Here is a 26,271-nt window from a genome sequence, read left to right on the forward strand (position 1 = left end):
AAAAGAATACGTAGTTTAATTAAAGAAAAATGTAGTTGAATTCCATTTATTATGAAAGCTGAGATAAAAAAAAATCGAGACCATGGAAATACATAGTGTGCTCAAATTAAAAAAAGAAACAAATTTGTTCATTTTCTTGTAATAAAGCATATGTCATACCAATTGTCTAGGTTTTGTACTGATGACATGTTATTGTTGTTCTCATGCTCCAGTAATTTGTTAAGTAACAATTAAGTCTACTATCTCTAATTTTATGGATTAATTTTTTAATGCGCTTCCAACAATTGGCCATCCAGAATTTGTTTAGTTTCTACCCCGAAGGAATCGAACATTGGTTGACCGACTTCATGCTCTTCTCTCCATAATATTATTATACCATAAAGATAGATAGCATTGTCATATTAATGCTTGAACACTTGTTCAATATATGTCATATTGCAAGTTAAAGATATGAACTACTGGCACACCAGTCACCCAACTTACATAGGGAGTTAAAATCTTCGAACCTTCTTGACTTCTTGTTAATAAAATTAGGGTCGTCAAAGTTTGTGATTTTGGATTGTCACGCATGAAACACTGCATGTATTTATGAATTTATCCTCAAAATCAACTGCAGGAAAGTTCTGTTATAACTCTATGTCTATGATCTTAATTTGTCCCTACAACATAGGTTTTTAAAATTTAAATGTAGACATAAGTAAAAAAATAATCGAAGGACACGGTATGGAGTTAGAGTTACCATTAATATGTTTTATTTAAATATTTATCTGAGAGCATAGAAATTGAAAGAAAATTATGTAATGTAAAAAAATATATAATGTGAACTTAAGCTTGTAAGAAATAGAAGGGTTATAAGGTAGATCACTTACTCTGTGCGAGCCTTCTTGAGTGAGCAACCAGCTCCTGGAAGCTGTTGTTGCTATGCAATGATCCTGCCAGAATTGAGCTCATCACTTGTTGCTTCTGCTGCAGATGGACCCCTGGGGTTCATGGAGAGGTCATTACGTCAAGTGTTCGGGTCAGTGGCACTTGTCTTGTCACCATCTAAGCAATTGCAGGAAATTTATATCGTCACCATGCTGTCATCAGGATAGTTGTGCCCACCCTGTCAATGATTTTTTTATGAATTACAACGCTTCTTAGTTCACTGATTTCAGCCGCACGCACATTAGTCAAACATGAAATTTCGGCATAGAAAACAAAAAACACTGCAGACTCTGTACCATCTGAAATGGACAGCTCCACACGATATCTTCAAGTTTTAAATGTTGCAAATGTCTAAGCAGGATATGTTGGTTGGCCTAAATGGTTTATGCGATGTACACAAATGTAGTTAATGGTCTGCTTACCTGACAACACCAACAGAGGTTAAGTCACTACATGCAGGAAGAGATCCCATTAGAGCAGGATATGTAGCACAGCCACTGCCCGTTTCAATCAACTCAGCTTTTTCAGTGCACAAAACTCGGTAACCTGTGATGCAAGGTAAAACTTGTTTTAAAGATGCATTCAGTAAGAGGCGGCCTGGGAGATTGACAAAGATAGTTAAACTTGTTTTAAAGATGAAGTTCAAGATAGCTACCTCCGACGAATTTTGGATTAATGCTGGTAGCTACGATCACCTTAGGCTCGACGCCAAAAGATATCATTGAGGGAATATAGGAGACAAACCTGCTCATCGGTTTATGAGAAGGAACTGAAAGATCTAGAATTTATCATCAAGGAAATTAGAAGAGACAAACCTTTGCATCAAGGAGGAGCATGTCAAACCCCCATTAGCTCCCCTCCCTCCCCTTCTTCACGTTTCTTGTTTCCCAAAAACGCAGCAGGTGCGTGACCACAGTTTCAGAACAGCAACCGCACTTCAAATCAGAAAGAAGTATATGGGATGACACCACTGTCGTAGGTTACGTTTGAAAGGTAGATACAACCTGATTGATAAACAGAACAGTAAAAATCATATATAATAAACAGAACAGTAAAATCATATGGCAAAACGGGCAGACTCCAAAACATCAAATACAACAACATAAGCAATCACCTCAGCATTTTTCTCAGCGTTCTTGAGAGAATCAAGAACAAATTGAGCAGATTTAGCAGGCCAACGTTCTTGACCATTGGAATGCATGTTCTTAGCTAGAGCATTCCTTCCAACACCTCTGCAGAAACGGGGTGAAAGTAATAGCCTGTTTGTGAGCTATCACATCCTCAAGGTACCTCTTGGCCTTGAGCAATGGTAGCTTCCTGACAGCGTGCACTGTTTAGCGAGTGTTCTGTTTCAAATAAACAGAACAAAAAACACTATGAACAACATTATGACCTCATTAACTGAACTATTAGTCACTATCTAGAATGAATTTACCATCATGTACTGAATCTTTATAGCTATAAGAAAATTAAATTAAGATTCACCCAATCAGGATGACCATTTCAATGTCCCTGAAGTATATGTAAATTGCTACAGATCTCTGCTTTTTATCAATCAGGTTGTATTTACCATTCTCCTAATCGCAAATCTAACTAACTTCAAAAGAGACGAAAGAGAGAGTTTATACCTTGAAGTGAACCCTAAGATCGGATCCTCTAGCCTTGCAAGCTGCAAAAAACCAAACGCAAAAATAGTCAACAAAATCGAATACAAAAGAGCGAGAAATGTTACTGAGAAGGAGCTTTACACTTGGTCTGGTTATTGTGTTCTTGTGAGTGCTTCACCTGCGAAATTAGCAAACACATAATAAGAAAATCAGAAGTACGATTCATGCGAGAGAGATGAAGTGAAAAGCTTAAAGCAAGTTACCATGGATGCGGTTAACAAAAGACTCGGCTGCAGAAGCGATTCTTGGTCTTTGATCAAATAAGAAATAGAGCAGCTTCAAACGACTACTAACTCTAGAGCAGCTTCAAAAAATAGAGCAGCCTTAATTTGAGAAATTGATTTAACAGCATGATCAGACTCGTCAGACCAAGGTGAGAGCCACTAATAAAAAATAGAGCAGCTTCGATGGAATCAAGACCAAGAGCAATGATATTAAAATAGTTATAAAAGTCAAGCTCTTTGTCTTCTATACGTGAAAAATGCGGCACAATCTCCACTCCACTCACTCTCTCCATGACACGCTTTGCAGCTACCTCTGCCTTAGGCTTTCCTCATCCTCAAGTCTAATTACAAAGACACACAAACCAAATCAATCAATCGTATATGAAACTATTAATCCTTACATGAGAGGAAGAAGGAGAAATCACCTGAAGAGGAACTGGCGATTGAGATTGGTGACTTCGATCCGATCCATGTCAATCACATCCAGATTACGAAACCCGGAAAGGGATGAGATCGTAGGGATCAGATCGTTGTCTGCGCAAGAAAGAAGGAAGCTAGGGTTCGTCAAGACGTCATCTCCGTTTTGCGTAAGGTAACGGGCTTACGGGCCAACTCCATAACAAAAAAAACAACGGAGCCCAATTGAACCTGACGTGGAAGAAACACGCAACACCATTGGTTAAATATTTCATCCGACGTGGACGGTCTCAGCGATGAGTATATCTTCCTTTTAGTATAGGATAGATTTACAAAATTGCGTCCGTAACTTTTCTTCATTAAAACGCCCAACTTTTAGATATAGACAAGAGCCCACGTCACCCAATTCCAAAATAATATTTGCATTTGCTTAAAAGTCAAAAGCAATATATGTAGCAAAAGCAATTTTCTCGACTCTACATATAAATGCAGCCATATATGTCTTGTGTAAGGATGGTAACAATAATTCCAATTCGTTTCTATTTTGTTTTATAATAGTATTTAAAAATAATGTTTGTTTAAATAATTTTTATTTTATTTGTTTTGAACAGAAGTTGTTATTCTATATTTATAAAATACCACTTCCATTTTTTTACTCTTTTTGTCATTTTTTCTATTTTTACTCTAAATTTAGAAAAATGCTATTAAAGTATATTATAATAAACATTATTTTTTATTATAGCGTTTTTTCAAAAAAAATAATAAAGAAATATGAATATATTTATATTTTTTTAATCTGAAGATATTTGAATTATAGTTTAACTAATCTTCTACAACAGTACACACGATTAATCTGATTCAAAAAATTTAATGAAATCTAAAATATGATTTTATTTTTGTCTGGTCAAGTAGTATCAACTTTTTTTTTTTTTTTGTCATCGACTTTTACAGACTCATATTGACTCTGTAAAGTAGTATCAACTTAGTTCTTGATATGGTTAGAACCCAAATATTTATAATTTCCAAGATTAATCATGACATTTTTATCCTTAGAACAATATAGTTTTTTGGAACAGTATTGTTAATAATTATTTTATCTTTGCCTATACCAACCTATTTAATTTAGTAAGTTTCTGTATTTTCATATATTCTTACAATGAGTATAGTTTTACTATATATATATTTCTTAAATCCAAAAAAATATATCCTACCTTGTATTAATATATTAATAAAAAATATTAATTAATCAAATAAAGTGCTAGGTTTAAAATGTAACTTTGTTTAAAATTAAATATATTAAAAATAAAACAATACTCTTTTCAAAAGAATTGAGATTACAATTTCTTGTTATACAGGTGAGAGTATAATATCTAAGATGTATTTTGCAGTTAAATTGTGTTTTGCATTCACATTAACAAAATAAATCTTTAATGTAAAAGCTCGAAAGTATTATACATATAATTAGTTATAAAGTTAATTTTCATTAATTTGTTAAAAAGATATAAACAACGTATAAACTAAAGCGGTAAATAAATTTGAAAGAAAAATAACATTTGCTTGTTATGCGGGGAAGATGATGAATCTCGCAATCACCTCTTATTTGAATGCTCTTTCTCTTCAAGGGTGTGAAATGCTACGGAGGTTTCACTCATCTTCAGTGCCGTTGATTGTGGTCTAATATTTTACAGTGGCTGCCTAATGCCCACTCGGACTATGGTTAAACTGGCAATTCTTCAAGTATGGCAAGCAGCTATATATGAACTCTGCAAAGAGAGGAACAGACGGTTGCATGATGGTTTGACTTTACCGCCTGTTCATATTCATGAGATACATATCTGATTATCTGAGGGATAAATGATCTGCATTACTGTCCCTTAGCCACCCGCTTGGTCCCCGCCTGCCGCAGTTCTGGTTTGATCCCCCATAATCGCCGGTCTTCCTCTGCTCTCCTCATCTTTTAATCTATCAGTCATGTATTTGATCCATCTTTGTTCTTCTTATATTTTGTAAAATGGTGTGCTTGCCTTATTATTATTAGCTAGCTACGTTCTTTATTAATGAAAATCCTTTAACAAAAAAAAAAATAATAAATGATTAAGATTTTGAAACAAGGCAGTTTCCTAGTAGCTTACTCTTACCCACTAGACCATGGAAACCACGTAACAGTGGTATTATTCGGTGTATGGACGACCACAAGTTGTTCCGTTGAACTAAGGCCAACTCCAAAAGAACACCAATATACCAAATTTATTATGTTTCATTTAATGATATAGTTCAATTATTTGTTTAATTATATTATTAATTAGTTCAAATTGCAAGTAAACATAAGTACACTATATTATTTGTATTTTTAATTATTTTAACATAACTAAAATATTTTATTTATTTCAAGTAAGAAATTACTAATTGATTATTATCATTTTCTTTATATTATAAAAAAAATAAAATATCATAGAAATTTATATTTATTTAATTTCAAGTAAGAAATCACTAAATGATTATTATCATTTATTTTATAATATATCATTTAATTTATTTATTGTAATATATTTTATTTTAAAATATTAATTATAATCTTTATATGAAAAATTAATAATATTACGCTATTGTAAAGAATATTTAATAGTAAATAATTAAAACTTTATGTAATACTATTAAATTCACCAAACATTAAATAACATTTTTATTTTATAATATTGTTAAACTTGCATTACTAATTAATATTTTTTTATTAAAATAAAGATATTATTTTGTTATGTTCTTTCAATAATTAATAGTTTGTAATTTAATATAATATTTTATTTAAAATAGATAAATAAAAGGTATAATACAGTTAAACCAAAAATATAAATGTAAACAAATTTTATAAATATAAGATTTCAAAATAAAAAAAAACATAAAATCTAAGTGTGATAAAAAAGTTATTTATCAATTACAAATAATAAAAATATAAAATAATTAAAATTGAAAATACTAAATAATATATTATATTACTGTTGGTGTATTATTCGGTGTTATAGCTGAAAATGGCGAAAAAATATGACACCAAAACTTTAAATTTGGTGTAATTTTAATAATAAATTAGGTATTATAGTTGGAGATGCCTAATACAGAAAAAAATCTCCATCTAATACTAGGAATGGTTTCTTCCATAATACTATTACTTTAATGTTTCGTTAAATAATTAAATTTTATATTTAAAAAAAAAATAAAAGTTTATAAACTAACATAATCAATACTATTAAAACCAAAGGGCCTTTTTTGAGGTACCCTTTAAGTTGACAAGTATTTACTATTCCTTACCACTGAGATATATTTAATATATGCTTTTAATTTAATTCAATATTTCCATGGTATCTTTTTTTTCTAATAAACAATATGTTGCATTTTTTCTCTTTTGCCGTTCAACTTCCTCCTTTTAGTCGATATTATTTCTCTGTACATAAAAAACAATAGCTATAATTTCAATTAACGTAACCAATCATTAACCATTTGTTTTTTCATTGCTTATAGAGTAGATGGCTGTATGCAGGTTTTATGTATCAAAACTTACAGCATCATGGTCAAATAACATTTTGGATTCAACGTTTCAAGGTTTCCAAATTGACAAGTAATATATATTGTAGCTAAAGCCTGATATAATGTATTTTGTCAGTATTCATAATTATGAAACCGTAACGTATATGATCATAACTTATTAAGCCCTAATTCACAAACCCTAAACCCCAAATATTAATGTTCTTATTTTTATTTTTTACCTCTCATCTATTGAAAAACCCACAAAATTACAATTATGGATAATTATTAACTTAAAGCCGGCGTGTTTATAAAAAGTATATATTCAAATTTAATACTATGCCAAATTCGTTTATAACTATTCAAAATACTGTTCCAGTTATTATTATAGTAAAATCTTTTTCAAATCATTAACAAACAATAGAAACTAGAAAATTAAAAGTCGTTACATAAAAAACTAATATACTAGAGCAGAAAAGTAGGAGCCAATCCTTATATTTACCAATCTTCCACAAATACATTTTGTCAAATAGAAACGAAATAAATCAGAAGTTTCTAACAAACATCGAATATGCTGATATAGAAAATCTTAATTTCCATAGCTTAACTAATTTGATACTCAAGATATGTAATATTCACAAAATATTCTCTAACTGTATAGAATGGGAATATGCTAAACTATCGGCCTTGACCAATCTAAACATCAAAGCAATCACGTTCTTTTCAACGAATAATAGCTATAATGTCTACCAAGCAAAAGATACCGTGCCTTGATGAGGTTAGTCCATAGAAATAGACATGGTTGATCCAAATCAAAGTGCTACACACCTGGAAACCATCCAATGCTGTTTTTTTTCTGTATGTTTTGTTTTCATGAAATCGTGTAAGTTAACATGTATGTTATTCTTATAATTTCTCTGGTTTTGTTTTTCTTCTTCACGTTATATAAAACTAGCTATATATGTATCAAGAAAAAAAGACAAAATGTAAAATTTGATCTACCTTAACGAATCTGTTGAAGTGCTTTTATGTTAGATCTCCATTTTTTTTGCAGGTAAGCCATCAAATCAGACGATTTCACGAGGATCTACTTTTGAATGTTTCAGATCACTTCGATTTCTTTTGATTCATAACATCAAAGCCATCTGACAAATCAATAAATTGTTTCAGAAATATGTATAGCTTCAACTATCTATGAAGGATGAAGAATGAAGATCAAAATATTTACCGGGGAAGAGTTTCGCCGAAGAAAATCAAGATTAACAAAATATACCTTTCCCAATCGCCATTTGAGATATTTTTTTTTGTTTTTTAGACAGAAATATTGTCTGAAATTAGAAACAAAATTGTATGTGCGGTTGCTTTGTTTCTAACGTTGGGCTTGGAAAACTATGTATTTAGAGTTCTTACGGGCTTTGCATAAAAAATTGTTGATTAAAATTATATCTCATTTACTATTTTTATTGACCATGAAAATCTAACACATTAAAATCTTACCCATTAAATTTAGCACAGTTACAATTACATAGCAAATTTAAAAAAAAAGATGAAATAATAAACTATTAAAAGTATAAATTATTTATAATAGAATTGATTACATTTTTTTTTGAAACGAAAACATTTATCTGAATCATAGTAGTGAATACTTTATTTAATATTAAAAATTACATACAATTTAAATTAATAGTATAGATGGATCATAGTAATTTATATGTACTTTAGAAAACAAATATATTTTTTACTTGACAATAGTAATTACCATTAATATAATAAGATAAAAAAAATCATACAAATATTTTATTTAATGTATTATTTTTCAAAATTTACATTACATTTTAAGCTTCTAAGATACATATAGTAAAAAAATCTTAAGATGAAAGATGAAAAAATTAAAACAACTAATTGCCAATGTATTAAAAATATTAAAAGTTTAAAACTGATATTTTGAATATTGTATAGATCACATATTTAGCAACAAGTTTAGTAGTAACAATCTTTATTTTGTTATTTTTGAAAATGTTAGATATATCATATACTATTTTATAATGTATTTTGTATGACGGGTCAAAAAAATTCATATACTAAATTCCATGTAGTGTTAATCTGATTCATAGTTATTACATATATGTATTCAATTGAATATGTTTATTTTGTATATTTGTTGAAATAAATATATTTGCCATTTTATCAAACACCTAAATCTTACCTAAATACAAATTTCATTTCATTAAAATAAAAAAAAACTTAATAAATCAACAATAACATTTTGAATAAATACCTAAGGGTCCCTCTCTGTTAAAAAATATTCTGATATATCGTTTTGGTATGAGTTAAAATGACATTTTAAAAATATATTGATCTTGCATTTTAGAACATGTTAAAAATATCTAATAAAAGAATCTGTGAAATATATAAAATCAGGTGTAACTAATCCCTTTCGATACTGATTTCATGAAATTAAAAATCTCACATTTTGGCCCAAGTTTTAGTTTTAAATTATGATTATGTGGTTTGACACGGGTTAGAACCAATGAAAAAAATATTTTTTTACATCAACATAAACATATTCATATAAAAATAAATAAAAACTTAAAAACTAAATATCTATCATCATTAAACAAGGTTTCAGATTTTACACACAAACTTATGATTGAATATTTTAAATTTTACAGTTATAATAGAATTAGGGTTAACATTTATAAAAACTTATTTTGCTTCTCAATTTGTAATATTTAATGTATGGTGTATGCAAAATAAATAATACAGTATCTATAATTTAATACACTTCTAAATAAATAAATAATATATTTTAAATTTTACAGTTCTAATATAATTTAAATTCTGAGTATATTTTTAATGTGTATTTGATATTATTATGGGAGTATTGTTTATTTTAATATATTCTACGAGTTTTAGTTTAACGGGTTAAATAGGTTATTCCATTAAAAATATTTATTAAATGTGAAATTACTTAAATTTAGTGAAGAACATATTAACACATTTACATATATATAAATATATATATATATATATGTATAACAGAATTTATTAAAAAAATAATTTTCCAACATTTTTTTAAGAATTTTGTTAAGTTTTCAGTGCGAGTTGATATTGATATTGGTTTTCAGATATTGTTACACTTTAAGAACTGTTCGAGTATATAAGCTAGAACTAATAGAGTATGAGATTTTGATTTTGAGTCGATTCCAAGTTGAATTTTTTGGGTTTGAATAAAAAAAATTCCTCGAAACAAAAATTAAATTAAAAAGGTTATTCGTTCTTCAAAATTAAAATTAAAAATATACCCGCCCTTTAAGAGGGCGGGTCAAAATCTAGTGAATATTAAAGCTGTAAAAGTTGACTTTCCAATAAGAATCCGTATCTGTTTTCTCCATTATTTTAAGATACTCAATAATAGCTCACGTGTTCGAGGTGTTATAAGTTTCCGTGTTGGAGTACCATTTTCACTTTCTCCATAGCCAAAGAAAACAAAACAAAAATGGCTATCTCTTTGCTCTGTTTTTGCTTCGTTACTTTCCTTACATTAATCTTTCTCGTTAAAAAGATTAAACAATCAAAATGGAATCTACCTCCAACCCCTCCTACGTTTCCGGTCATCGGAAACCTACACCAAATCGGAGAACTGCCTCACAGGTCACTTCAAAGTCTAGCACAAAGATTCGGACCTGTGATGCTTATTCACTTCGGGTTTGTACCCGTGGTTGTAATCACATCAAAAGAAGCAGCTGAAGAAGTTCTCAGAACTCACGACCTAGACTGTTGCAGCAGGCCTAAGCTCGTGGGGACAAGGCTACTCTCGCGGGACTTTAAGGATGTCGGTTTCACGCCATACGGTGAAGAGTGGAAGGAGCGTCGCAAGTTCGCGGTACGTGAGCTTTTCTGTCTGAAAAAAGTTCAGTCGTTTAGGCATATAAGAGAGGAAGAATGTAACCTTCTTGTCAGAAAACTGTCGGAATCTGCGGTAAATCGAACTCCGGTTGATTTAAGCAAAACCCTTTTCTGGCTGACTGCGAGTATCCTCTTTAGAGTTGCCTTGGGACAGGACTTCCACGAGAGCAAGTTCATCGATAAAGAAGAGATCGAAGAGCTTGTGTTTGAAGCAGAGACTGCCCTAGCTAGTTTCACTTGTTCTGATATTTTCCCTGTTGCTGGACTTGGATGGCTTGTTGACTGGTTCTCTGGTCAACACAAGAGGCTCAACGATGTTTTCTTGAAGCTAGATACTCTGTTTCAGCTTGTGATTGATGACCATATGAATCCTGGAAGAACCAAAAATCATGAAGACATCATCGATGCAATGTTGGATGTGATTCATAAACAAGGCAAAAATGATTCCTTGAAGCTCACGGTAGATCATATCAAGGGCTTTCTCGCGGTAAATCAAGAACTCTCTAGCTTCTTTAAACACATTCACATGGATGTTGTTTAAACTTTAACTTATTTTTATCTTTTTTTAGAATATATTTCTGGCAGGGATAGACACAGGGGCCATCACCATGATATGGGCAATGACTGAGCTCGCTAAAAAACCTAAACTGATGAAAAAAGTTCAAGACGAGATCCGAGACTGCCTTGGCAACAATAAGGAGACAATCACCGAAGAAGATGTCGACAAGGTTCCTTACTTGAAGCTGGTAATAAAAGAAACATTCAGGTTACATCCAGCAGCTCCTCTTATACTCCCTAGGGAAACAATGTCTCACATGAAAGTTCAAGGCTATGATATTCTCCCCAAGACAAGGATCTTGGTCAACACTTGGGCGATAGGAAGAGATCCCAAACTCTGGACGGAACCAGAAGAGTTTAACCCCGAGAGGTTTATTGATAGTCATGTGGATTATAGAGGACAACATTACGAGCTCTTACCATTTGGGTCTGGTCGAAGGATGTGCCCTGGGATGCCCATGGGGATTGCTACTGTTGAGTTGGGACTCTTGAACTTGCTTTACTTCTTTGATTGGAGAGTTCCTGATGGAATGACACATAAGGATATCGACACAGAAGAAGCTGGTACTCTTACTACCGTCAAGAAAGTACCTCTCAAGCTTGTTCCAGTTCGAGTTATGTGATCACTGATCAGAACAAACTTTAGACGTTGGAGATGTTATTATGAATAAAAGCATTTTATATGCAGATGCTATAAGCATATATGTATCATATGAGTATTATTTTAATGTTTGTATTATACACAAACTAACATTTAGCATATCTTATTACCGTAGACAATTTTACAAATTGCAGTATAGATAAGACTTATTTTCCTAAAGAAAACATAATCACTCAATCTCGAAACATGTGGTTACGAGATACGAGTAGGGTTTTGTTCATATGGGGAGTTGATAAAAGGCTGGGCCATAGACATGGTTTTTAGAAGAATTGGCCTTTTCTTAAAACATGTGGCGGGGATATTAAAACATGCGGAGAAAGAGCTAAGATGTATTATTTGCAAAGTAAATTTGAGGTATGTTTTCTATACACTCATTTTCACTAAATAAATATGACATAAATTGTAGAAAAGATAATATGACTTACGGTTAAATATGACATGGAAAATTACATTTAATGTGTATTTATATTTTTAGTAAACTTTATAAAATATTGTAATAAATTATATATTATAATTAAAATAAATCTATTTAAATATGATATTAAATAATATAATAATATAAATATAATAATAATTTAAAAGTTTCGAAATATTATTTATTTACTTTTCTACAACTATACAATTTTACTACTAAAAATGATTTTCAAGTTTTTTGTAATTTTTTTAAAATTAAAAAAAAATCAATTTTTTAAAAAATTAAAAAAAAATAATCTTAATATTATTATCGTCTTTTAAATATCTACAATTTTTAGAAATACTGTTTACTTTTACTTTTGATAATTATACACAACTTTTATATCAATTTTCTTATGAAATTTATACAAGTTGATTTAATACATTTTATCCAAAAGAAAAAGATAAAATATATATCTAAGATTATAATTTTAAATATATACATATATATATTCTTAAATATAATTTAAAAAAACTGTTTATTTTATCTTAATTTTATGTTCAATTAAATCCAAATTTATATTAAATTATTAGTAAGAAAATAATAATAATAATAATAATAATTTATTTTTAGATATAACAAGAAAACATATAAAAAATTTGTCATGTTTTTCTAATTAACCAAACTAAATCTTTCATCTCACAACTACAAAAGTTATATCACAGTTTATTTTCTTTACCTAGACAATACACATGAGCTAAAACGTTCAGATATCCAAATAAGGAGAAACATGGTTTTTTTCAACCCCTGCTATTTGTGTCATGCATTTTTAGACCCAAACAAAACATAAGTGATAAAACTAATCTAAACTAAAATTAATTTAAATTTCAGTCCCGAACTTATATCCATAGTATCAAAATCTATCTTGACTAACTTATCGTTAGTCAAATGTTAAACAAAGCTTAGTCAGATAATATGTGGCATTAGATTTATCAAGCAAAAGGAGAAATGTCGTTGTTTTGTTTCATTAATCAAAACGACTTTGTTTTAAATTGGGGCAAAAATCATCAAAATTAAAACCCCTAACTCTTTTTTCTTCTTTGACGACACTCGATTATCTCAAGCCAAACTCGGAAAACACAGAAACTTGAAGAAACCATATGAGCTTTTGCACGCGAATGTCAGGGCGTTGAAGGAGAGTTTCAAAAGTTAATGTATATTTTAAAATTAAACTTCATATATATCAAAACTTTCGAAACTCTCTTTCAACGCCCGAACACTCGCATTAATGTATATTTGATTAAACACGAATTTATTATTGCATTTAAAATAAAGTTTTATTTACTTTTGGAAATTCTCTTTAAGAAATATTTATTATGATTTTTTGACAAACTAAAATTGCATTAAACTTAAAAGAGTTCAAAATCCGTTAAAAGAGGATACAACAAGCTGCAAAGAACCAAACCAACCAAAGTCGTGAAAAACAAATTAGACAAGCAAAAAGTAAATCTTAAACAACAAACAGACTTATAGATAAAGGTTCACAGGTTCAACCAAAAAAAGTATTATGACATCAACATTGTGTTTTTAACGTTGAGATATGAAAAACAGATTGAGAGATAATGTCTACATTTTTTTGTAATTTTGTAAATAGTTCTAGTAACCATCATTGTAGTTTCTTTTATAACCATCATTGTATGTAGTTTATGTTTTCTTCTTATAAACAAAATTATTTTATTTTTCTATTCTAATTTTCTATTCTTATTTTGTAAATAATATATGAACTAAATGTTAGTTTTATATAATTATGAATCTATAATATAATAGTACAGTTTCCTCTTTCCTGAGGCGACACGTTAGCATTTTGGTCGGTCCCATTTTTATAATCACCAACATTTATAACTTTAAACTAAATGATACTTTGTACATTGATTGTCGAAACTAATATATATTTATGAAGGTCGGAAACCTTTGCTTCTTCGGTTTTCTCTGTGGGCTGGGCCTACAAGTGTATTATGAGTTTCATTTTTAAATGAGGTTCATCACGTTATACGAAAAAACAATAATTATAGTTTTTCCATATTGGAAACTGTCTTCGTTTAACATGAGTTAGGGTTTTTTTCATCATTGTCTTAGACAAGTCTGAGAGTTGCGATGTGTGTCTGTTCGTAATCTATTTTTTCAACGGTGAACTCTTCATCTTCCCATCTTAAATTGCTTGATCTTAAATGTTCCTGATTTGTAGTCTTTCTGTAAACCCTATATATATGATTCTCATCTTTGATAAACCCAATCTGCATCTCCACAAAACTCATTGATTCCTCTTAGCTCTATCTTCTAGAAAATGTATCTCTGTCTCTCCAGTTCTTCAAACCGGCGTTCCCGGCATCCGTCACTCAACTTTCGAGTCTCTCCGTGTTGGTCGTAGCAGTCAGAGCATAGCCTCTAACCTCCTCGCTTATGGGATTTCCTGAATTTCATAAAAGACGGTGAGTTTATGGGAATCACGGTCACGCGCTTGCGCGGAAGCAATGCCCCTAGTATATTTAATAAGATAGATATTAATGAAATGGTCTAAGCTATAACAATATTGTAGTGTAAATGTTATAGAATCATGTTTTAATTGAATAGATTCAAATTGTTTTGGATTTTTTTTCCTAACAAGTAAAATTTATTATCATAATAGTACTTATTTGAGTTTGACCAGAAATAAATTCCATGCATGTGTATATCGCCAATATGTAACATTTAATAATCACCAAATATATGACATTGTGTTTTTAACTTTTAACATAGGAATAATAAAAGGAATTGAAAACATATTGAACGGAACTCATGTCATGATAAAATACAGATTACTTGTAAATACTTTCCCTCTACATATGTATGTCTCTTCCATATGATTCACCAACCCCAAAACAAAAAAAATTAAACGCAAGAATATCAAAATAAATTTAACATGAAGACAATAAAAGTACTAGAACGCATGTTTTCCTTCATCTTATTCTTATTGTTCTCCATCACCAACAACATGGCTTATCCTCTCTCTACAAACTCTCGCTGGATCATCAACGAAAAAGGACAAAGAGTGAAACTGGCGTGTGTGAATTGGCCAGCGCATCTGCAGCTCGTGGTGGCGGAAGGGCTGAGCAAGCAACCGCTTGATGCCGTTTCCAAGAAGATAATGGCAATGGGTTTCAATTGTGTTAGGTTAACTTGGCCACTAGATTTGGCTACAAATGAGACATTGGCTACTAATGTTACTGTGAGGCAATCTTTTCAGAGTCTTGGTCTTAGTGATGACATTGCTGGTTTCCAAACCAAGAACCCATCGATGATTGATCTTCCACTCATTGAAGCTTACAAGGTATTAATATAATATTTTCTTGGATGCTTTTTAGAAGAAAATAAAAGATTTAACAGATCTAATGATGACAAAATAAAACTATTAATTTATTAATTGCAAGTATTGTTTTCTGAAAGTTTCAAATTATAAAAATTGGCATAAACGTAGGTTTATAATTAAACAAATATTAGTTTGAAATAATATTTTCAACTAATTAACAATCGAATTTTGTAGATTTTTACTTTTAAAAACTGCTCTTTTCATCAAATTACATTGATGTACTAAGATAAATGAATGTATAACAATAAATTTCTTTACCAAAGAAACAGTTAAAAACAAAAAAAAAAAAATCACTTTTTTCCTTTAAAATAAAAAAAAACAAAATCTTTTATTTTGCGTCTTTTTGCAGAGCGTGGTGACTACGTTGGGAAACCACAATTTGATGGTGGTATTAGACAACCACTTGACCAAGCCAGGGTGGTGCTGCCGCTTCAACGACAGCAACGGTTTCTTTGGCGATACTTTCTTTGAACCTGGCTCGTGGATCGCCGGTCTGACTAAGATAGCCACACTCTTCAAAGATGCCTCCTATGTGGTTGGTATGAGCCTCAGAAACGAACTTAGAGGACCTAGACAAAACGTCGACGATTGGTTCAAGTACGTACATTTGTATAACTAATTATTCGCACTTGACTTTATTGTTCTGTCGCTTTTCCAAAGTACATAATAGTTTTTTTTTTTTGTTGACAAAAAAAATAATTTTTTTATTACGAGTTGGCTTTTAATTTGTAAAGGTTATGGCCATAGTTAACAAAAAAATATAAATATATATACGATCAAAAATATTATACTGTAGTAAATTACAACAACTTGCTCGCCAGCAAAAGAAAAAAATAACGTATTTTTCAATCATTGCTTTCTAATCATAAACGTTTATAACTAAAAAAAGTGCTTGTTATATAAATTTATTTTTAAAAACTTTCTTTCGTTACGGAAGGTAATATTTTTTGGTCAAAACAGAAGGTAATATAGGTTTCGTACTTTTCAAACAGAAGATATATTAGTGATCTGCATATATATATTACTAAATGTATCAGATTTTTTGTTACAAAATAATATATTACTAAATATATCAGATTTTTTGTTACAAAATAATATATTGCTAATTACGATTTGTTAATCGTCTACAAACAGATTATATTGACCGAAACTCAATTTTAGCGATTTTGAATAAAAGGTCAGAACAACGTCGAATGATCTACTTGTTTGTACTTCTCTTTGTCTAGATTCGGTTGGTCTTTAATTTCTTGACCAATCCAAAACTATCTCAAACATTTTTCTTTTTGAATGAAAGTATCTCAAATTTCTCAACCATTAACCACCAAGCATTGTAATTGTAAATATCAGTACCGGATTAAAACTATATATGCTCTATATATTAAGGGAATGATGAATGAGATAATGATAATATAAAATAGCTCTAATTTTTTGTCTCATTAAATATGCATGTAGATACATGCAACAAGGAGCCGAGGCAGTTCACGGAGCAAACCCTAACGTACTTGTAATCCTTTCTGGCCTCACCTACGACACCGACCTTTCTTTCGTCCGATCGCGACCCGTTACCCTAACTTTCTCCCGTAAACTCGTCTTTGAGATCCATCAATACTCTATCCCCTACACAAATATATGGAGTTCCAAAAACCCTAACGACGCATGCGGGGACATTCTGAAAATCCTCGACGACGGAGTCGGTTTCAACCTCCCGGAATTCCCGGTGTTTCTTAGTGAGTTTGGAATCGATGTGAGAGGCGTAAGTGTTGTCCAAAATCGTAATTTTGGATGTCTATTAGGTTGGGCGGCGGAAAATGACGTAGATTGGTCGATTTGGGCACTTGCTGGAAGCTATTATATCAGAGAAGGTGTGGTCGGAATGATTGACTATTACGGTGTCTTGGATTCTGATTGGATAAGTGTTCGAAACAACAGTTTCTTGCAAAGATTGTCTCTGATTCAATCACAGCTTCAAGGTAATTAATTAGTCCACATGTTTTTGATTGTCAAAATAATTTTTATCATTCGAAGTTTTTAAAATTTTAATTTTTTCGTCTCGAAGTTTGGAGTTTCGAATACATGATACTTGATAGTATAAAATCAATATTTACTAAGTTACAACAATTAAATATACATAATCATATAGGAATAAATAATCTTCAAATTGCTATTCAGGTTAGATTTGTTAGATTTAATTAATAAATTACAAATTTTCTACTGAATCTTTGTACGGTAAAACTTGGTTTAACTAATTGACAAAAATAAAAATTAATAAATTTACTTATTCAAGTTTTAGCGGCAATGAATTGTTTTTCTTTGTATGTATATATTCCCTTCCCTGCATAGTTAACGTCTCGCCTTCTTTGGTTAACTAACTTGGTTTACCAGGACCGGATCCTCAACCCAAAGTCAACAATCTTGTTTTCCACCCGTTGTCCGGACTTTGCATGCTACAATCTTTCTTAGATCCCACTAAGGTCACTCTCGGTCGATGTAATGAATCTCAACTATGGAACTACTCTACTGACAAACCTTGAAACTTCAAAACAAGTCGCTATGCTTAGCGAACACTGGACCAAATGCACCGGTGGTTAAGCTCAGTGAGACGAGTTGTTCCAGCTCTAAATGGCAAACCATCTCAGCCTCTAAAATGCTCTTAGCTGCGACGTCAACTAATAACTCGCTTTGTCTTGACGTCGATGGAGACAATAACATCGTGGCTACCAACTGCAAGTGTGTGAACGGCGAAGACGGCTCGTGTGATCCGATGAGCCAGTGGTTTAAGATCGTCAAAGTCACTATATAAATGATGTTTTCTATCTATGGGATTAGCAATTAATTAAGTAACTCACATGAAGCCTATTAGATTATGTTATCTTCTGTTTCCCCTATGAAAATTATAATAAAGACTACACAATATTGCTATGAAATTTGGGTCTAGATTGCAGTTTTTGCACTGCTACAAAACAGCAAACGATATGTTATATGATTCAAAATCAGTCGAAGAACTAATATAATGCTATCATGTTAATCAGTGTGTCAAAAGACTCAAAACCACATATCTCTCACCGGCTCATACTAAGTATGGGTCATGTGCAAACTGTTCTTTTTTTTTTGGCCAAATGCAAGGTTAGTTATATCTACAAAATATGAAAATTGGACATTTTTCATACAAATATATAAAAAATTAGAACTTTAAAAACACACAGAAAATTTGATTAAAAAATGGACCATGTTCATATGCACTCTTGGCACATGGACAAAGCCGGGACTAAATGTGATTACTGTCGACAAATAACCATTGGTAATTTGTTTGATCAACTTTTGACATAGCTTAATATAGTATACGAAATCATAAAGACATTCAATACAAACTAATTACAACCAGTCCACTTACTACAAAATTTAATAAGGTAAAGCTAAATGTCGCGCTAGTTCAAACTAGATATATACATGTTTGCGGTAAAAGACAAAAAAGGGTTAGATGAACTAACGTGGGTTTCGGTTGCGTTAGATTGACTTGGTATTTCTGCAGGTATTATAATTGTGAGACAATATCTCTTAGCAACTTTAGTATTTCTGCTTTTCAAGGTTATAGAATATCCATTCTTGTAATTTCCCTGATCAAAAGCTTTCCAGGTAATACCTCAAGAAAGATCTTGAGGTAAAGCTCTCCGTTCTTGTACTCTTCTACAGTTCTACTTATCAAGCTTGTTTTGCAAGAAAGATCTAGTTTGAAACCTATATATCCCTCAATTTAAAGTTTATAAAATTATTAACTAGTCTTTTTTTTGCTAAAATTTAGAACTAGTCTTTTCTAGGAACACTTTCCTACAAAATTACGAGTTTCTTTCTTGTGGGTTATTAATTTAGCTTCTCGGGTCTTTCACGGATTAAAGAGAACAAATAAATCATGATAATTTGATAGAATTTTAAGCTCAATTATATCTAGGCTATTGATTGAACTTATCAAGGCCAAAACTAAGAGATGAAGATACAAACACAACAAATTTACATCCAGAGACAAAAGCCTCAGTTAATCCACAAGCTTCATAGAAATTGCAGTTTCTGCTAAGGGGTTCTCCCTGAAAACAGGGTCTCAGCTCCACTGCACCTCGCAAAATTGGATTTCCTCATCGGCAACAATAAAATAATTAATCAAGAAAATATATATATTTTTAAAAGGCTCTGAATTTATATACAGCTTCTTCTATCAAGAATTTTCTGAAGCAGAACTGGCGTAAAGCTGTTAAGATGTAATCGTCACTGCCACTAAAAATAAAACATATAAATATATACCAGAAGACAGGTAACACTGTGAACATTAAAGAGATATATAAACACAGTGCTGTTTAAATTCTGGCCAGATTAATCTTTGCTCCGGAAACTTGAACATCTCTCACTTTTATATTCTTAGAGAGTTCACCATTATGAAGCACATTCTAACAAATATATTCGTCTCTACAAGATGAATCGAAATCAAATTAAAGTAAAATTACGACAGATGAAAAAGATATAATGTCGACGGCTATGGAGCGGGTTTGAAAATTTAGGGCTTATAGGGTCTTTGTTTTATAGAGAGAAACAGGAAGGATTTAAATTAGGGAAATTTAATTAATGGGCCGGCCTATTTTGACTGCGGCTCATATTCTTAGAGGTCCATCATTAAATTTTGGGCCGCTTTTTATTAGAATTGTTTTGTTTGGTAAACGAAACAGATCCGATCCAAAACTAAAATGCACTACAGACGAAAAAAAAGTTTCACTTTGCCTTGTTTGTTATTTTCATAATCATAAGTGAAAAATCATTACATGGAAAACATTTCCTATTTAATTTTTACTTAAATTTGATAAATTTTTCTTTGTAAATAATTTTGTGTAATTGTGAAATCCACTCAAAATAGTTTTATGAGCTAGAATTTCAATAAATAATAAAAATAATAATGAAAAGGCCATGTCAATCTCCTAAATTTTGGTTGACCTCTTAACTCATGATATGATATTTTTGTTCTTACACTTTTGACTAAGAACCAGCTCTTATATCTTTTATTTAAAAGATAGTTCTTAGCTTTTTTTAGTTAAAAGCTAAAAAAGGGTTTTTAGTCGAAGCTAAGAACCTCATCCTAAAAACTCGGAGTTAATCATGGTCTTACTTAGTATTTCGTGGAATATTCTTGGTGCCATTCCAAAAAAAAATGTTTTTACTAAATTTATATTTTTGTATTTGGTCACCTGAAACTTTTAATCCCCTATATATTAAAAGAGAAGCATTACAACATATTTTTGTACTCACATGTCATCACCATAATCATTATTAAAATCCTTAGAAAAATATGTTGGTTCATATAAATATATAATAAGCTTTTTATTAAACTAACCATAAATTAATCATAAATATTGTTCATTGTTTCCTTAAATAAAAATCACGGAATTACCTAATGTGACTAAAGTATATATGACAATTAATGATTTTGAATAATAAAGATTTGATAAAAATCAGTCTATTCTCTATCATTTTTAATTCATTTTAAAATAAATTAACCAACCACATTAACTATATAATAAAAATTTAGATTGTTTCGCATATGTTATATTTTTAATTTTAAAAAACGAATATAAATGACCAAATTTGTTAAAAATCTCACACTGAAATTTTTATGATCCATGGTTTAAAATTTATATTATAACAAGATACAAATGATTACGAAATTACATAAATAGGAAGTCTCATTTAATAAATATTTTATATATGCATATTAATATTTTTAAAAAATAAATTATATACCATATAAAATACATAAGTATTTTAATTTCGAATTCGATTTGAAATTTTTTGATAAACATTTTGAACAATTATTGACAACTTAATATTTAAATTTTAAACTTTGCATTGAATGTTCTTAAAATTATAAATTACTAAAACTATTAAACATCCCATAAATTTTTTATTGTTATCATTGAGTTAAAAATTTTGTTATAAAGAAATACAAACGATCAAAAATAATATGAGTATAAAATATTTTTTAACAGATGTCAATATTAAAAATGTACTATATATCTATGTTAATATCATTTAAACTTAATTTTATAACATATAAAATAGAAAAAGTGTTTGTCTGGATAAATAAAATTTATTTAAGTATTTGTACCAATTTAATTATATACGTAATAGTTACTAAATTTTTAATTATTAAATATATATTTATTATTTCATAATATGTAAAAAATATATAATACTTAAAAATAATTTATATATAATATTTATCCCGCGCAAGGCGCGGATTTTAACCTAAGTAATCAAATTATACCTAACACCCTTAAAGTGATTTTCAATTCTAATTGGATTCCATGATATTTTTAAGACCCAATCCAAATCAGCCTAAAATGCCTTAAGGGTTATTTCCATCCAATTCAGATATGGTTTCATGTTTCATAATCCTTTTAAAAGAAAATTAAAGCTAGGCACATCTAATCTAACATCAGAAAAGAAGTTTAAAGGCTGCAGTCAACGATCACTATCAACTTAGTCAAGCACAATACGAAAGGTGAAGATTTCACCACGTGTCGAAACCCCGTCAATCAGAGAGATAGATACAGGATATGATCATCACTAGCACAGAGTCTTTCTATTGTCCCTTTCAACAGGTCACTGAGTAAGACAGCTATAAACACTAGAACTACAACGATTAGATTTTTGCCTGAAAAGGAACTCCCGTACCCTAGGTCAACCCAGTTCTAGACCCCAATCCCTTTTTCACCATATAAGGAAATATAATTCCAAAATATTTACGAATTTCTTTATCCTTCGTTCAAAATGAAACAAAATGGATAAATATGAAATTGTTTACCATAAATAATCATGATTTTTATAAGAAAACACATTCAAATGGGTAATGTGAACGACATGTTTTTTTTTAAGAATATAAAATAATTTTGCATTTATAAATCATGGAATGTTTTTAAAGGAACACAAATAGTCAAGAGATGAAAAAAATGATTTAACACAAAATAAATACCGGTATGCATGCAAACAAATTTAAAACTCAAAATACTCCTTTAAATATATCATCACTTAATTAGTCAAAAAATATACCACCACTTAATTATTTACCTGACTGAACTAAGTTAAAATTCATTGCTACTTACCTCGTTCACCCAAACTACCACTTTTTGAACTTTTGATTTTAATAAACTGGATGTTGATGAACAACCAAATAAAGTTAGATTGAGACAACATACCAAGCACAAAAACTTAACAAAATGATGTCTAACTACACTTCTTACATTTTATGGTTTACATTACAAACACAGTTTCTAGAAAGATGTCTCTCCTACCACCGTTAAACCCTGTCCACCGTCTATGCTACTGCTGGAAAAGTCATCTTCCTGACTATTATAATGGTCACTACCGCAACATGATCCACTCACAGAGAGATCTTGACCGTCCATTGGCTCAAGATGTTTACTATCGAGTCCGGTGCAACCGTTGATGTTGATAGAGACCGGTTCCGTTAGCTGCTTGCCGTCTCGTGGAGGCGTAAAAACTACCGGAAGGTAAAGCTCAGCCTCGCACGGGAACTTGGCGCTCTTGAAGTGTTCCTTTAGATCCTCCAAGCCCTTTTTGACGATTAAAAATAACAAGATAAAAACACATAGTGACACCTAATTATCATAAAGTTCAATACATGACTTTTGTTTAATTATAACTTAAGGCTGAGACTTTGGTATATGTCCACGAGTCATCTGGTGGAACTTACATATGTTAGCAGAATATTTCGATGGTTAAATCAAGTTTGGTAAGTTTGGCAAATCTTGATGGTATATGTGACTTGAAAACACTAAATAAATGTGTAATATAATGTATACCTGAACTCTCGCATATGTGATTTGGCAAATCTTCTGAGAATTAAAAACCTCCCATCGTTGAAGATGAAACGCCTTGTAAAGCCTCCAAGCTGCCTCCGGAGACGTCATGTTCACAAACCCATAACCAACATTGCACTTGTTGCTAATATCACAGCAAAAAAATAAAAGAGTTGTCAGGTAATAGATACAACCGATACTATACTGTCAATGAAGTTCGATGTTTGATTACTTGAAATCCATTGGGAGATACACGAAATCATAAGAAGAAAATGGTTGATGATGAGCTTCGTGTTCGTCTTTCCCCTCGGTGATCGCTTCGTTGATGTGAACGCAGTGATTATCCAGCATATTCAACAGCAGCTTTTGACTAATATCAAACCCAAAAAGAAACATTGTACCTTTAAAAAATTAAAGTGGAATCTCATATACTAAACCTATAGGAATCTGAAATATAAGAGCATCCAGGAAAATGATAGTCAATTAGTGTAATATGAAACAAGAAGATAATTAAAAGCTTGATGGAACATAGCATAAGAGAATTTTATCTAGAATATAAAGCTTTGAATATATAAACAGCATATTAGCACACGAATCCATGTGAATATTATAATAAAAGATTAGAAAGATCTAAATCTTTAACAATCCTAGAGTTTGAAAAAGCTTCGAAACTTTAATCCATACAAATACTTAATTGAAAGATCTAGTCTTTAGCCATCCTAGTCCTTATTATAATACTGATAGTTGGAAATAAAATAACTTTAAAATGCTAATAATTAGATTATATACCCAACCTGTACTTGTTTGGTATGTTCTTGATCATCAAAGTGGTACGTGGATCTCTGCAACTTGGATCATCCATGGTTTCTTCACTGATAAGAAACTGACTTAGTTCCATGCTCTTCATATGTCTTTTCTTTCCCCACTTAGCCACGTTCTTGCTCTTTGTTTCGGACTCCGCTCCTCGGATCTTATTATGCTCATTATCATTGATACACAACGAACCCATAGAAGCTTCAACAACAGAAACTCCATTATTAGGGCTCACATTCTTGTTTTTATCCTTCATCAGAGTAAGAGGCTGCCTCATAGGAGGAGCTAGAATAGGTGGTGGTTGAGCCGGTTGAAACGGTTGAAACAGTACATGTGGTTGCCTTAGTGACCTGAACTTGTTCTTAATCCCACCTGGTCGGCTATATTCGATCACAACTTGCTTCCCACAAATCTCTTCACCGTTCATTCCATCAAGCGCTTTTGCTGCATCCCTTACATCGTAAAACTCAACGAATCTTTGATGTTTCTTGTACGGTGTCTCTCTCAACTCTTTGATGGGACCTGAAGCCAAAAAATTACAATATTATCAACTGCTAGAGCTAATTAAACGGTATAATATTGTCTATATATCAAAAGCTAAATAAGGGCATGATTAATACTAATCATATTGTAATTGAAAATGTTTAAGCTCCTGACATATCCACTAATCGGGTAAACAAAACTAAAAAAAAAATGTAACAGAATTAAGACAAAAACATTGCAGAAAAAAAAGAAACATATACCGTAAACTTGGAAAATCTGTCTGAGAGCAATGGAAGAGACTTCAGGGTCTAAGTTAAAGACCACCAACGTTCCTTGGTTGCAACCGTTAGGAACCGCACTCGTAGCCGGAACTACAAACTGAGCCCACACGGGTCTACCGGAAACAAACCCACGCACCGGTGAAGAAGAAGATGGCAAGCTCCAAACGCTACCACTGCCACCAACCTTGGCTTGGTGCTGCATGTGTCTACCACAAATCTCTCGAACAGCTTTTTTAGCGTCACGAAGATCGTAGAAATGGACGGTCACGATTCCTTCCGAGATTCTCTCCATTTGCACGCCACGCACGTCGCCGAACACCTCTAAGTCGCGTCTCACGGTAGACTCCGTGACGTCACGCGGTACGGAGATCAGAGAAAGAGATCGCGTCGGCGACTTCGACTGGAAAGGAAGCCGTTGAACGGCTGAGACACCGTTAAAATACGGACGCGGTGGTGGTGGTGGTGGTGGTGGTGGAGGAGGAGGAGAAAACATCATCGGATGTGGTGGGAGGTTAAAGAACGTGAAAACTCTTGGTACCGTCGGAGATAATCCGTACGACGACGGAGGAAGCGTGGGAAAAGGTGGCGGCCGCGGCGGCGAAGTGTAGGGAAAGTAAAAATGGGAGGAGATAGGGTTTAGTGGTACAAACTCTTGAGCTCGAGGGTCTAAAGGAAAAGCTCTAGAATCTTCCATTTTAAAAGGTTTTGTTGTTGCTGTTGTCTTACCGGAGTTCTGATGTTTTTACCGGTGAACGTGATCGTGTGAGAGAGAGTACTGTAACGTCGTCTCCCTCTCTTTACTCTCTTTACTCTATAGACAAGACAGTGGAAGGGAACAAATGTTTATTTTATTTATTTTTAATGTTCTTTATGTCTTTCCATAAGCATTTAAGTTTCCTCGAAAATGACTGTGGCTTATAATCCTTTTCGGAAAGTTACATTAATACCCCTACTAACTTTTTGGTAGGCTTGGGTTCTGGGTTTACGAGGCAGTATATATGTAGATTTAAGTCCATACGCGACACGAATACTGTGTACGTGGAAAATGTTCGTCTTTAATTTTATGTTCTGCAGATTTTCTTACAAAAATAATTGAAACTCTGGAAAGAAAAACAAAAACCCAAAAAGTGAGAAGTTGTATATTAATAACTGTCGAGTA

General features: G+C 31.5%; 2 protein-coding genes, 1 long non-coding RNA gene, 3 other non-coding genes and 3 pseudogenes across 6 annotated transcripts; 2 read left to right on the forward strand and 7 right to left on the reverse strand.

The window, feature by feature from the left end:
• Window positions 1-1,528: 1,528 nt before the first annotated feature.
• On the reverse strand, window positions 1,529-3,468 carry LOC125602121 (annotated as a pseudogene).
• Window positions 2,355-2,478, reverse strand: LOC125602126 (annotated as a pseudogene).
• Window positions 3,469-6,459: 2,991 nt separating the features above from the next.
• LOC106432905 lies at window positions 6,460-8,218 on the reverse strand. The gene is made up of 3 exons (XR_001286490.3): window positions 7,980-8,218; window positions 7,754-7,896; window positions 6,460-7,607 (listed from the first exon to the last, which is right to left on the reverse strand). It is a non-coding gene; the product is annotated as an uncharacterized LOC106432905 (long non-coding RNA).
• A 1,979-nt stretch (window positions 8,219-10,197) lies between these two features.
• LOC106432895 (cytochrome P450 71B19-like) lies at window positions 10,198-12,007 on the forward strand. The gene is made up of 2 exons (XM_013873746.3): window positions 10,198-11,147; window positions 11,230-12,007. Exons 1-2 carry the CDS (start codon window positions 10,251-10,253, stop codon window positions 11,839-11,841), a joined length of 1,509 nt encoding a protein of 502 aa, XP_013729200.1. The 5' UTR covers window positions 10,198-10,250; the 3' UTR covers window positions 11,842-12,007.
• A 2,197-nt stretch (window positions 12,008-14,204) lies between these two features.
• On the forward strand, window positions 14,205-18,597 carry LOC106413927 (annotated as a pseudogene).
• Window positions 18,598-19,702: 1,105 nt separating this feature from the next.
• Window positions 19,703-19,814, reverse strand: LOC125602125. Its single transcript, XR_007334633.1, has one exon. It is a non-coding gene; the product is annotated as a small nucleolar RNA Z278 (small nucleolar RNA).
• Window positions 19,815-19,853: 39 nt separating this feature from the next.
• Window positions 19,854-19,948, reverse strand: LOC125602124. Its single transcript, XR_007334632.1, has one exon. It is a non-coding gene; the product is annotated as a small nucleolar RNA Z223 (small nucleolar RNA).
• A 16-nt stretch (window positions 19,949-19,964) lies between these two features.
• Window positions 19,965-20,113, reverse strand: LOC125602127. The gene has a single exon (XR_007334634.1). It is a non-coding gene; the product is annotated as a small nucleolar RNA snoR137 (small nucleolar RNA).
• A 2,746-nt stretch (window positions 20,114-22,859) lies between these two features.
• LOC106424284 (protein terminal ear1 homolog) lies at window positions 22,860-26,267 on the reverse strand. Its single transcript, XM_013865035.3, has 5 exons — window positions 25,092-26,267; window positions 24,330-24,870; window positions 23,768-23,905; window positions 23,539-23,680; window positions 22,860-23,289 (listed from the first exon to the last, which is right to left on the reverse strand). The coding sequence occupies exons 1-5, from the start codon at window positions 25,804-25,806 to the stop codon at window positions 22,987-22,989; spliced, it is 1,839 nt and encodes a 612-aa protein (XP_013720489.3). The 5' UTR covers window positions 25,807-26,267; the 3' UTR covers window positions 22,860-22,986.
• Window positions 26,268-26,271: the final 4 nt, after the last annotated feature.

Source organism: Brassica napus, unplaced genomic scaffold (assembly GCF_020379485.1).
Source record: "Brassica napus cultivar Da-Ae unplaced genomic scaffold, Da-Ae ScsIHWf_2746;HRSCAF=3513, whole genome shotgun sequence".
Classification (NCBI taxonomy): domain Eukaryota; kingdom Viridiplantae; phylum Streptophyta; class Magnoliopsida; order Brassicales; family Brassicaceae; genus Brassica; species Brassica napus.